The 14217-nt window shown below is 37.3% G+C and overlaps 1 protein-coding gene across 2 annotated transcripts in view; it reads right to left on the bottom strand.

The window, feature by feature from the left end:
* Nucleotides 1-5500: 5500 nt before the first annotated feature.
* The window catches only part of LOC149199245 (putative transcriptional regulator SLK2), a 58869-nt gene continuing 50152 nt past the window's right edge, over nt 5501-14217 (bottom strand). For both annotated transcript variants that reach the window (XM_089402357.1, XM_089402356.1), the window contains exons 8-11: nt 10636-10736; nt 8918-9011; nt 8710-8779; nt 5501-6823 (exon numbers count right to left, since the gene is read on the bottom strand). In XM_089402357.1, the coding sequence (XP_089258483.1) occupies nt 5826-6823; nt 8710-8779; nt 8918-9011; nt 10636-10736 (1263 nt within the window). In that variant the 3' untranslated portion in view covers nt 5501-5825. The remainder of the gene's footprint in view (nt 6824-8709; nt 8780-8917; nt 9012-10635; nt 10737-14217) is intronic.

The following is a 14217-nucleotide window of genomic DNA, read 5'->3' as shown; positions in this document are numbered from 1 at the left end:
TTGTATGTAATTGAAACACCAACTTCTCATTATTTCTCCACATGTTTATACAAAGGGTTTTTTTTTCTGATTTTTAGTTATTTAATTGGAGCATGCATAGATCCATTTTGATCAAATTGAGTGATTATACTTCAATGGATTAAAAACATCAAAAAAAATATCTACACTTTGAAAGATCCAAACGTTGAAATTAATCTGTAATCATTTATTTTACATTCATATTGTTGAAATTTGGTAGCATTGGGACGAATTCTCACATGCCCTTGGCATCGGTGATGGGGCAACAAAACACTCATAGAAGAGATTTTATGAGTGTATGGGTTAAGACCCATAGTATTTTGATGACCCATGGTAGAGACTCATGGTATTGCACTGTTTGAAAAGGTGTAAATTAGAAACCAATGGAGAGGCTCGATATCTCCATTGGCTCGATATCAATCATGGAGAGAATAATACTGAATGTTTTTCTTGATTGGGATTCCAATTTGCCATGGAAACCACGGTTAGGCCAAGGGCTAGCAGGTGGCCAACTGGCTAATATACACAAAGCACTGCAAACAACGAACGCCACAGGGTTTGTGTGCAAGGGATTAGGACCCAAATGAAAGGGAAGGGTCTACACAGTAGCAAGGATGGGGCTATGAGCCCTGCTATGGCAGATCACAGAGAAAAGAAGGCATGCAGGTGCATCCACGGGCAAGCAAGGAGGTGCCCGACCATGTGGAAGGGTCGGCCTGCTAGTGGGTTGAGGCATGTGTAAGGACTTATAGTTAGGCCGCAAACATGGTAAAGGAATACAACCTAGGCCAGGGGTTGGGAGGAGGGTTGGAAGTGCCCTAAGGCTACAGCAGCAAAGAGTCGGGCAGCTAGTTCATTCGTAGGTGAAAGATCGCCACAGCAATGGTGTTTTGGGCAGTTGAGGACTCGAAGGATTTAGCTACAGCCCAAGGATTTTGGAAAAGGTTTTGTCTTTTGTATGGGACTTTTTACATGGATTGTAACGGGCCACTTTCCCTGGTACGGGAACCCTTGTATTTCTTGTTAAAAGAATAATAAGAAATCAATCTTGGGCACAAATTATGTATACTGTGCACAATCTAATTGCTAGTTTGTTTTCCGCTATGTAAAAGCATTTCGGTGTGTTTATGTTTTCTGTTCTGTGAAATTGTCAAAACATAGACCATATCTAGGGGTGTGGATTCCTAACATGATATCAAAGCCTCTTTGAAGAGTAATTGGATTAGAGAGTGCAAAAGTGACAGGATTAAGAGGCTGTTGACGTGATTATTTGCAAGTGGCAACAGTCTTGAAGCGTTGCTGCAAATTTGACAGCTAAGGACCTAGTAGAGTTAGAGAGAGTGGCTTATATAAGCTAAATGGAAAGCCTATTGACCAAGGAAATAAGAAGGTTCCAAAGACTCAAAGGGGGTTTCATAAATTCAGAAGGAGAATCAGCAATCCCAGAAGTGTGCCTTCAAGTTCAAGAGGAAATGAGGAATCTTCCAAAGCCATCGAGAAGACGTAGTGGTACGAGATGGCCATGCAGGCTGCTCAAGATAAAGAAGCTTTGAGGAGTAATATGTCTTTGAAGAAGTGTCCAAGTCTTACAGCAGGTTTTTCTTTAGTGACAGATGAAAAAGCTTATGACGAGCGTTGGAGAGCAATTGTGGAAGAGGATTGTATTCCAGTGTGAGAAATGAAAAAACTTCCAAGGAATGGAAGTACCTCCCTCACTAAGAGGGAGTGTTGAAATTTGGTAGCATCAAGAGGTACTCTCACGTGTCCTTAGTGTTGGGTATGTGAGAGGAAAACACTCATAGAAGTGATTTTATGAATGTATGGGCTAAGACACATGATATTGCAGCTTTTGAAATGGTATTAAATTAGAAGCCAATGGAGAGGCTTGAAATCAATCATGGAGAGGAGAATAATGGATGTTTCTTTGATTGGAGTTCTGATTTGCCAAGGAAACCATAGCTAGGTTGAGGGCTGGCAGGTGACCAGCAGGCTAATGTACACAGAGCGCTGCAAACAAGGAAGGCCACGAAGCCTTTGTGAAAAGGTTTAGGGGCCAAAGGAAAGGGACGGGCCTACACAACAAGGACAAGGCTGTGAGCCCTACTGTGGCAAACGACAGAGAAAAAGGGGCATGTAGATGCATCCGCAGGCAAGCAGCAAGGTTCGAACCCTAAAGAAGGGTCAGCCTACTAGTTTAGCACAGGCCGATCTTGTGTAAGGACTTTTGATTAGTCTGCAGGCCTGGTAAAAGAATACAGTCATGGCTGATGTTTGGAAGAAGTGTTGGAAGTGCCCTGGTAAAAGAATACAGCAGCAAAGAGTCGGACAGCTGACAAATTCTGTGGTGAACAATTGCCACAACAGTGGTTCATTGATTAGTTGTAGGCTTGAAGGATTTAGCCTCAACCCAGGGATCTTGGACAAGGCTTGTCCCTTGTATTGGGATTTTTACATGGATTGTAAAGGGTCAATTCCGCTTGTAAAGAGCCCTTTTATTTCTTGTTAAAAGAATAATAAGAAATCAGTTTTGGGCATTAAATTATGTACATTGCGCAAGATCTAATTGCTGGTTTGTTTTGCGCTATGTAAAAGTTTTAAAATTAGGCATTTCAATGTGTTTATGTTTCTTGTTTTATGAAACTGACAAAACATAGAAGAGAGCTGCGGTGAATAAAATTCTAAGACAAAAAAAAGGCTAAAATCTTTATTAAAGAAAAAAGAAAAAGAAAAATTACTTTAACATCAATATTTTTTGAGCATATCAATTTTCTAACCATGTAGAGAGATATTCCACCCCACTTGTAAGAGCACCAAGAGGCTTGCTCTCTTTAATGAATCTGCATGTAAACCCATGGGGTGAATTAAGTTGACAGACAATGAAAGGCCCTCCCTACTGAGTGGGTTACCATACAAAGTAGAGATATGAATTGCAGATCTAATGAGGCTACTTTTTAGCATTTCTCTGGACAAATTTTCCAATCAATTTTGTCCAAAAATCAGAAATTGAGAAAATTATAGTTTCAAGTTTTTATTCTGCACAATTCAAGTGCCCTAGGAGTTTTTGAGGGCATTGAGAGCATTGAATCAATTTCTGCATTCAAAAATACAATTTAAACAATGAAACATCATGATCTCACCAACAATCATGTCACCAAATTACAGCCAAAAAAACACCTTGCTGGACTACACATTTATCTAAATGAATGGACTAAAGTTTAATTTTAGTTTTTAAATTAGACAAATAAATTTTGTTTCAAGGTTGGGCGTAGGTTCTGGGATAAACTAACCCTTGGTATTACATACAGGCATCGTAATTTGAGATAAACCAGCCACAGGAGACCACATATCTTGTATCATGAGGATTTAAGCACTCTCAACTATCGAACTTGAAGGAATAACTCGTAGGTGAGTACTGGACAACTGATAATGTAATCTTTCCATGCAGAACTCGTCAAGCATATGGGCACTTGACTACGTGTTCACTCTTACAGTCGATCAAGCAAAGGAGACCAAGCATTTTAAGAACGCAAAAAGACTTAAATGACGACAGAATTTTTAGAATGAGAAAAGCAAAGGAGACCAAGCATTTTAAGAATGCAAAAAGACTTAAATGACGACAGAATTTTTAGAATGAGAAAAGACACGTGACCAGAAAAAGCACAAGAGCCGCAACCCAATGCATACAGAAAACAACAAAGATAAAGAAAGCAAAAACGTGGCTGAGAAAAGAGACTCCTAAAATAGACACGATGAAGAAGATATCCATAAATAAGGGCGGCAACTTTCGCTGAAACAAAAGTTAAATCATCTCGAGTGGAAGAACCTCTCAAAAGCTATGCAGTAGCAAAACACCTATCGAAAGTTACGGAAAAGAGGAAGAACAATGAAAGAAAAAATAGGAAATCCCAATAAACGAGATAGGAAACAAAATTGAAGATTGAAAAATCAAGTCAGTACTCAAGCGCAATGGTAACCGTCAGCCCATTTAGCAGCCTTCAACATGTAGGCAGCGCATTTTAACCACTAATTTTGGGTAATTTTCCTTTTTGTTCCTATTAAAAATATATTTACCAGAAAACAATTATTTTTGTTCATAGCTATAGTTCTGAAGTTCAACTGAAATTGAAATCCTCGTAACAATCAGGACCGATTTGACTGTTAGATGTGAAACATGTCTGACATGGTCATTTGAATAGATCAAATTCAATAATCTCAGCCACTGGTTCTCGTTAAAGAGATCACTCATTCAAATTAAAGCCTGATTTTATGGTGAGACCTACATAATCTAAACCTGGGTTCAATATAAAGTGGAGCAGACAATACCAAATTTGTACAAATGGAAAGGAAAAACAACACCTAGCCTATAACGATGCTCAACAAATTAAATTTGTGATGGCAATTATTCAAATGGAAAACACCGAATTGAGTTAGGCGATTTACTACAAAAAGTGTTCTTTGTCAAACAAAGAGGGAACGCTTTTCAAGAACCAGTGACCTAGCCCTCAAAATCTTCTTAGAAAAAGCCCTCCATAACAACAATCTTGTACATTCTTGAAATGCAACGTCTGCCATTACAAGAGTACTATCATTTTAAAGCATAACTATGGCCCTAAAACTCAACAAATTTATAAATCCCTATAATGGCATAAACAGATGTTTGGCTGAACTCTGACAAAAGTGCAAATTCAGCAGCAAATCGAAAAGGCCCAAATTCAAGAGAATGTATTCAAAGTTGAAAATTTTCAGCTGCTTGGATTATTCGCCTCAACCAACCTGATCCAAGTTCGATACAACCATTCTTGAATTGTCTACTCATTATGATGCCTCTATGGGCTTTATTTTTCGAAATCAAGATGCCTCTATGGCCTTTAAATTTCGGTAATCTGAATTTGAACTTGAATTATATCTTTTAGATTGATTGGCACACTGCCACACACTCACTCACAAAGCCTGCATTTCCTCGGGATTTTCCTCAGACAACTAAATATACTACACCCCATGAAATGAACACATTATTATTATTTCAGTCACTTCAATGACTCAACTTAGTTCGACCATAGCTTTGTTTCCATGCTATATACTTGAATGTACACATACCAAAAAACCTTTGCTTTGACAACTTGAAACATTTTCAACTATCATATAAATTTTGAATTTAAAGTCTATCATTAGCACATCCCGCTCAACAGCCTTGATTTCCTTCTGCATTTCCTTCTCTCAAAAGACCAACGCAGCAGAGGCAAGGCAGAAGCTAATAAAACAAACGCCAAATAAAGATGTTATCATGCAATACTGCACATAAACAAGAAAAATTAAATCCTAAGCAGATTTAAGGATAGAATTATAGAATTTCATAAAGAAAATTGCAATGCCTCGTACAAAATAATGTGGATTAACTGCCAACGCTCTAAGGCTTAAGGCTACAAGAAAAATTGAGAAATCGAAACAAGAGACTGTTCTTTACAGCTACGAAAGACTAAAATAAACGAATAGGAAGTTAAATAAAAAGCTCAAGTATTATAGTATACAAATTGACTTGGAGATGATTACAATGAAGACAAACCTCTCTTTGAAGATGCAACAAAGTTCCCTTAACAGGGGGGTATATAAAGTTACAATATATCCTTTTTCAGAACAAAACTGCCAGATCCAATCAATTACATCTGTTCATGAGAAAGTTCTGACATCAAACATCAATCAATTAAGTGCCAAGCACAAAACTTAGGATTGCAATCATTACATTCCAACGTGCATATGTGATACAAGAACCAAATTGTGAATCTGTTCCAAATGACATGTCATCAGTATCAAGAGGTTTTCCAGCCAAATGGATTATCACCAGAATCACCGTTTGCTGCCAGCCCATTAAAAATGCCATTATCTGGGAATTCATGTGGGAGGTCTTGAACCACATCTTGCATGTGAAGATTTTGCGGCTGAGCGATAGCACCTATATTTAATCTTCCACCAAAACTACTAGATCCAATGCTGCCAACAGGCGCAGAATTATTGGCTATATTCCTAAAACTGTTGCTTCTACCAGATATTAAATTCCCTGCTCCACCCAGAGCTGTCCCTGTGTTTCCAGTTATGTTAGATATATTGTTATTTCCATAACCCAAACCATTGCCCATCATGCCAGCACCACTTCGCACTGCACCAGAACCAATGCCCAGGCCCCCAGATCCAGTCAAACCATTAAGCATGTTCCCAACATTTCCGTTTAAGCCTTGCCCAACCAATGCCTGCTGTGATGTTCCTCCAGTATTCATCATTTCTTGCAACAACTGTTGTATTACTTGCTGTGGATAAGGTTGATTGCCCTGGGATGACTGTGGATGTGTTTGCTGCAGCAAGTTTCCACCCACAGAGTTCTGCTGAATAGAATTGGACAAACCAATAAGAGAGGTATTTTGCAGGGTTCCTGGCATTGAAGATAAAGCGGCACCCTGAAATGGAATAGAATGTGAAGGGCTTTGTAAAGAATTGCATGGTGGTGTTTGCGTTGAGCCACCAAATGAACAAGATGCTTCTTGCTGTAAAGCATTCTGTGAAGTCGTCATTGAATTTTGGCGCAGGAGATTTTGATAGTTGTTCAGGGCTGTAGCATTGTGAGAAGAATTATTAACAATTCCACTAACATGGCTATTTATATGATTGTTCATATTACCATGCATCGGATTCATTTTCACGCTGTTATGGTCTGAAGCTAATCCTTGAATATTTCCAACAGGATCTCCTTGCTGCATCTGCTGACTTTGCAGGTTAGAAGAAGCAGTCTGACGAGGGAAATTGTTTAAACTTGCTGCAACCATAATCGACAATAAGCCACTGTGAAATAAAAGATAAATGCACTAAATATTTTTAAATGATGGCATCCATCCACAAAGAAACTCCTAAGACATACCAAAAGAGAAAACATTAAAAGAATATTGCAAGCATTCCATAACAAACATAGATTTCAACAAGGTCAAACTTCATAATTTCCATATCAGAGGTTGTTAAAAGATATGAAACAATCATGTTATAACATATGATCAAGCTTTATCGTATTCTCGTTAACAGGCTCAAGCCTCTATCTGGTAATGATTTACTGTCCAAAGCATCACTCCAAAGCCAAACAGACGTTCTTCCCTCAAACTGGAGAAAAAAATCAAGAAAGGATATCAACCTATTGGGGCGGGGGTATAACCAGAGTGCTTGTCTCATTTAACTTTTAAGATAACTCTCAGTGAGTCAGTACTTCTGACAATCTTTTCATTGTTTCTCAAACTTCTACAGCTTTATGGACATAATTTATTCAGTCTAAACATTTGCAAAAATTCCATTTGATTTCTCTCAAGTGCATAGAACGAACTTTGGAGCATTAGCAATACTGAAGAAACTCAAGTGGATTATTAAATTACAGTAGCTTTTCAAGGTCCACAATAGATCCATGCCAAGATCCTGTCTTCAAGGAAGCATCATTCTTAACAGTTCCTTACCTCTAAAACACTTGAAAAAAAAGAGTAAAATCACTGGGAAAAACTGAATCGTATTTAGGTACACCAATCTTAATACCTTAATTATGATTCATCCCTCAGACCCTACAAACCCCAAAGAAATATTTCATATCAGTTCCCCCTTCTCAACTTGATATTTTTATTTTCAGGTAGCCTTGCTCATGTTGATATGTCTTGCCATTCATCTCAAGCCTTGATATCTCGTCATAATTTCTTTAAAGCTGCTCTAGATGACTCAATTGAACAATGGGTGTGTAATGAACAATAGTTTGACAGCCTGTACTTTTAAAAGTGATTAAGTAAATATAAATGATGGATTAACATAAAGATTGAGCTGTAAATATAGTCTTTAATTTTAAGCTTGAAAGTTTAAAAATCATTTTGAAAAATACATGGATGTAAATCTCAGATGTTTCAATTTTCAACTGGGTCGTTGCAATTGAATGAATTGCCAAACTCTGTTTACACACCAACACGTGGAAATGGTACATTGATCCGCAGACGTAGATTTCTTAACCATTTAGGCTGCTCAAAAAATTAGATTCCGACTACCATTTTTGTAGGCTATCTGAAAAATTGTTCCCAAATATCCAGTTTCTGTTGTTTTGATGTTTATGCAACATCTTTCGGCTACTATATGTCTCCAAATTACTTGATTCCATAAGTTATTGCAAAATATAACGTCATAAACAACAGAATCGTTATCAGGTCGTGAAGACCAAGAAAGCATTACTTAAAAATGTAACACTTGTTTATTATGAATGTCTGTTAGAATCCTGAAACGGTTATGCAGATAAGAATATTCTTTAATGTTTGTTTCAAACATCCAGCTTTTTTGTTTTACGATATGCAATATTGCCAGACTAATTCTTTCCATAAGATGTCTAAGAATATACTAACAATTAGGGCCATCAAAGGCTGAAGTTTTATCAGGTTAGTCAAGAACATCAACTTGCAATAGATGTTAAATACAAGAAAGCATTGATCCAAATCCAAGCTTCCAAAACATAAGCTACTGCAATGTATTACTATTACAAATATCAGAAAAAGAAAGGATAATAACAGGAGCACAAAGCAATAGGCGGAAACTGGAACTAAAGACTGGCCTTGCAACAGACACAATCGAAGCAACCTAAGCTTGGTTTTGCAATGCATAACAGGAAATTTCCATCAAAAGAGAGATGCTTACCAATTGGCCCCATATTATGTTCCCGACTAAAATCAATCAAATCCTTCATGCTGTTCACAACCTCAGATATCTGTTCACAGTATTAAAGACCCTTCAGAATTTTACAAATTTATGATCTAAAATGCCGTTGCATTACATGAATATTAAATAAATTAAATATATCATGGGCTCCCAAAAACAATATGCTAAGAAACAGCAAAGGAAAAACCTGTAAGCACCGGACATATCTCTTCGAAAAACCAAGGTCGTTCAGTGACTGCGCTTCTAAATTCCGTGCCAGCTGACGCCCAGTTGTTACAAACCTAAAGCATGCATACAATTCACAATCATAAACAGTTCCCCTCTCCAACAAATCCAACATTTTTCCACCCGACGGTTGAAGATGGTTTGTAATTCTCATTTCACAATATTGGAAGAACATTCAATATTTATCTTGAAATAGACTAGTGATTCAAACTGAATCTCAAAATCCGGTAAAGCTCTCAACAACAATAGCAGTGCATCAAACAGTTGAAACTTGAAATATATGATCTGGGCTACAACACTAGAATCCAAAACCAAAAAAACAAACTTCTGCATAAACTTCCCAATATCAGAAAATCAACCCATCCCCACTGAGTTCACAACACACAGACAAGTTTAGCAGCTTAAGATGTCAATAAAAATATTATAACAGTTTATATCAAGTACCTATTACCAATAAATAAACCTTGAAAGTTGCATCTGAAGACGTGCAATACAACTGAACACTAAAAATTATTACTAAATTCGCCCAGCCATAGTTGGAAATATAACCACTTTTTTGTGAATGTAATGTCAAACAAATCATGAAATATGTGAAATTACAAATTACGAGTATCAGTTCTTACAATAAAGAAAGCAGATAGGACTGTGGGCAGGCTTTTCCTAAGGAGTGATGTACTCTTTAGCATTGCCAAGAACAATCTATTCTACCAGTCAATATGAGATGTTGTTGTTGTTGATGACCAAAGAGACTAGGGCCCTACTTCAAAAGGAAAAGACATAAATACCAGACAGGAGGAGTTAAAATAATTGTGGGAAACCACCAGAAACATGGTTAAATCTGACAGTTGGACAGATACGAAGGGCAGGGCCTTGCTTTAAAAAAATTGGTTGATTGTCCTAGGGACAAATGTCTATTAAGTCTGTCGGTGCCTCTGTCCATGTCAGAGATGCCACATTGTTGTGAGTTGATGGAAAATTTCATCTAACCTATAGTGTGCAGCATTATTTGTAGATGGTAACAGATAATGCTGCTAATTATGTGGCACCTGGCAGAATGTTAACGGAAAGGCACCCCACATTGTTTTGAATTCTTGCATCACTTCAATGCTCAAGGATAATAATAGAATTTACTTTTACAAGGGAGGTGATTGAATCAGATAAGGACATCACCAAATTCAGACACAATCATGCCTTCCATCCTTAGACTCAGGAGTAAATTCACGAGAAATAGATGGTGCACCCTACCATCACACATTTCACAACCAATTTCATTTCTCTTCAATCCATCCTCCTTTGTATAATGACGTTTATTTTTTGTGTGTGGTATGCTAGTCTGTTTAGCAAGTTAAATCATGGGGAATAGTTGTCCCACTTCCCTCATTGTAGTTAATTAACTTGCCATAAAATTGATTGAACACACGAACTAAATCTATGCCCTTATGTTAGGCATAGCAGTGTTCAAGTGTAAGGAACATATCTGAAGAATTACATGTGCATATTTCAGACTGATAATCAATTATTGTTCAATGAGAATTTTCCTTGCCATGTATTTATTTGCAATTGGTATGTATTAGTAGAAGGGTCATTCTCTGAAGAATGGTTCTAGATCAGAAACAATAACCACAATAACATTAAAATTAATCAAAAAATGAAAACACATTATCACCTAAATAGACTTACATATTGCAATTCGCTTGCAGATCTTGTACAGAGAGGCCAGAACTACCACTTTGTGCAGCAGCATTTTGATATTTTTGTGCCACCATTGCTAACTGATTTACCTGCATAGCAAAAGGGCACTAATTCTTACATTCAGAACCTTTGCATTTAATTCCATGCTGAGGAGAAGCAATCATCATGAAAACTACACCATTGAATGCAAATAACAGAATACCAAAAATATCTATAATTAGTCATAATGAAGAAACAAAGCACCACTCTCTCTCTCTCATGTGCGCGCACACGCACACACAAAAAACAAGAATGGAATGTATATATCATAAAAACATGCATACAAATCTGTTTTGTGGGCCATGTATTGCAAATTTATTCATTAAAAACCAGTTCAATTAAGAAGAGAAATTTTGATAAAACCCAGTAATATACATGAAAATACAAATAGGACAAATAGTACCCCAAGACAAACTCATTGACAACCTAAACGGGAATAAAATGATCGAATGATATAATTTCATCAATGAACTGTACATGCCAGACAAGCTATGCACTATGTAGTAGTCTTCATACTGGTCAGACTCACCCTGAAACAGGACACTACTAAAATCAGCTCAGCCACTTCAAAGTTAGAAATAGTGTTCTACACCATCGTTCCATCTCAAAAATGTTTCTCATGCATGTCGTCTACATTTTTTATTTTTCCTTGTAACACTCCACTAAACATCAGGAAAAAAATGCCACAACAATGCATGCAAGTTAGGCACAACAACAACACAACAGTGTCAATTGGGTCTAGCCCAAGTGATTGTGGGATGAACTGTTATCCTCCCCACAAAGGTTCTACTACCATAAGTGACATATTGATCTTATAATGGGCATATTGTTGTAATGAATTTGAGCCCTGCTTTTGACCTTGTTCTGTGCCTTAAAGAATTTAGGGTTCACACTGTGTACCATCATCAGAATATAGGGAAGTGCCTGGGGATTTTACCCAAATATATTACCTAGAAAAAAACTTGGGCAAAACATCTGCAAGTATTTAGGCATAACAATTTGATCCCATTTCAATAAGGGAGAATTTCATCTTCAGCCTTCCCTCCTTTTAGCTGTGCAAAAATCCATATATTTGAACATTTGTGGTGTTAACTCTTTTAAACCAGATCTGATTTATTTTACTTCAACAATTTTTATTAAAAACCCAAAAAACATTTATCTCAGATGTTTCAGAAATTGCTGATAAAATAAACACACTCGTATATTAATTCAGAAAATAAACTGCAGCGGAAGTAAAATAAGGAAATCAATCACACTACAACAGCAAATTTGTGCCCAACACAATCTTCCTTCATATTAAATTTCACATGAAAATTAGGGTCTAGACCCACAGAGAATACGCAGGAAAAATTCAACTGCTGGAATGTGGAACTCGGCCCCACTAGGAAAAATCAGCCTCAAGGAAATCAGCCACTGGAAATCCTCCGCACTACTGAAGAAACTTGACCTCCAGAAAATTTAGCCTCCCTCACCCCGATAATTTAGCCCCTCTTTTCCCTCATATGGCCCTTGCGCAAATGAGTAATTCAGCCTCTGGATATTTTGGCCCTCCCATAATTCGGCCCTCCTCTTCAAATAACTTGGCCTCTCACTCTCCTAGCTTCAGCTTCCCTCAATCCTCCGCATTACTGAAGAAACTTGACCTACAGAAAATTTAGCCTCCCTCACCCGAATAATTTAGCCCCTCTTTTCCCTCATATAGCCCTTTCGCAAATGAGTAATTCAGCCTCTGGATATTTTGGCCCTCCTCTTCAACTAACTTGGCCTCTCACTCTCCTAGCTTCAGCTTCCCTCAAATTTTCTCCCGAAATTCTCTGCTGCAATTCTTCTCACTTCTCTTCAGTCTATTTGAGCCCCTTGCTCTTGCGAAAATCACTTCCTCAACATAATATGTCTTCACATCTACCTTAGGCTTATTTTATAATTTCATTAAGTCAAAATCCCTAACTGAAATCTCCTAGGCGATCAATGGCTAGAGAATTAAAGTCTCACCTGAGATCAAAGATTGAGATTATATACAAGTCACTTAAATAATTTTATTATTTAGCCTTAGAACTTTGGGCTAACAATCCACAATAATTAATTAAATTAGTTATTGTACTTTTCCTAAGTTAAAGTTACTCTACCAAGCAAGCACCTAAATAGGCAATCAAATATCTTCTAATTGCTAAGACACCCAGCCAATGTAGAAGACCTTCCAAGGCTACAAAGTCAACATGTGTTAATAGATATTTGATATTAAGTGAAAACAGTATCTTAAAGTTCTCCCAGAACCTTCTAAGATGTTGACTCAAATTTATGGCTTGCTGGCCAAAACTGGAGGAAATGAACTTTGCTTTGCAACTTCATCAGATAAGTATGACAGACTTTAAATTCTGATGACTCCAATTGAGAAGGTAGATGTTGTTCCTGGCATACTTTACAACCTTTGCAATGTTCTGACGCCTCCAATTGAGAAGGTAGATGTTGTTCCTGGCATTCTTCACAACCTTTGCACTGTTCTTGGCAATTTCACCTGCTATGTATAACAGGTTTTAAATACTGTCAAACTCCAAATGACAAGTAAGAAACTCCTCCCGTCTTCATTTCCTAGTATCTAATAAGCAATGAGTGATTTAAAGAAAAAAGCGTATGCATCTTCCTAGTGATCAAAATTGTAGTTTTAAAAACCGGCAAGTCTGAACTGGAAATTGGTCAAACCAGCTGGCTACATAGGCCCAAATAACAAACTAGTGGAAAAACCTAGCTGGAGGGTAAGTTTCTACCGATTAGGTACCAAACCAGTGGGTTTGGTACCTAACCCGTACAAATCAGCCCTAACTGTCTCATTCCAATCCTAACAGGCCCAATTGGATTCCAAATTTGTGGGGGAGTCCGGGACCACCAACGGCAGATTTTCAGGTGGTTTTGGAGGAAATTCGCGGTAGTTTTCCTTCTAGAATAGCCCCCATTGGCCATAAAACCAACCCTCCCCCTCCTAAAACCCTCAACCTAAACAAAAAACCTAACTCAACCCTAACAAAGTTGGCAATCAATGGTATCTTTTTACTTAAATTTTTAACATTACCATGAATTGACTCAGGATGTATGAGATTGGTTTCAACCTCATTGGATTTCATATGGATAAGCTATAATTTTAGATCTCACTCAAAACTCAGCAGACTTGATAGTTTTCATGATTTCAGAATTTGGGGGATTGCAATGTTTCCATTTGATTCTATCATGTGTGAGGGTATGGGATTGGCATTTGATCAAGAGCATGAATCTCTTTATGTACCTTGATGTTGGTGGTAGTAATTGTTGAACTTCATTGATGTTGGTGGTATTGATTGTTGAACTCCTCTACCATGGCCTTAACAAAAATGTAACCTTCGCTCAAACCAAAATAATTGGTTAGCCATACTAAGTTTTCTCTATCATATTATAAGGTTGAGGAGATGAACCCTTCAGTCAAACCAAAATCATTTGTTAGGAATGTTAAATTTTTTCAATTTCTACCACATTATAAGGTTGAGCAATCCAAGTCTAAAC

The sequence above is a fragment of the Pinus tabuliformis genome, chromosome 2_1 (genome assembly GCF_031772625.1).
Source record: "Pinus tabuliformis cultivar Carrire ecotype Pingquan chromosome 2_1, CPIR1, whole genome shotgun sequence".
Classification (NCBI taxonomy): domain Eukaryota; kingdom Viridiplantae; phylum Streptophyta; class Pinopsida; order Pinales; family Pinaceae; genus Pinus; species Pinus tabuliformis.
The sequence above is the reverse complement of the archived record's forward strand: the minus strand, read 5'-3'. Positions and strand labels throughout refer to the sequence as shown.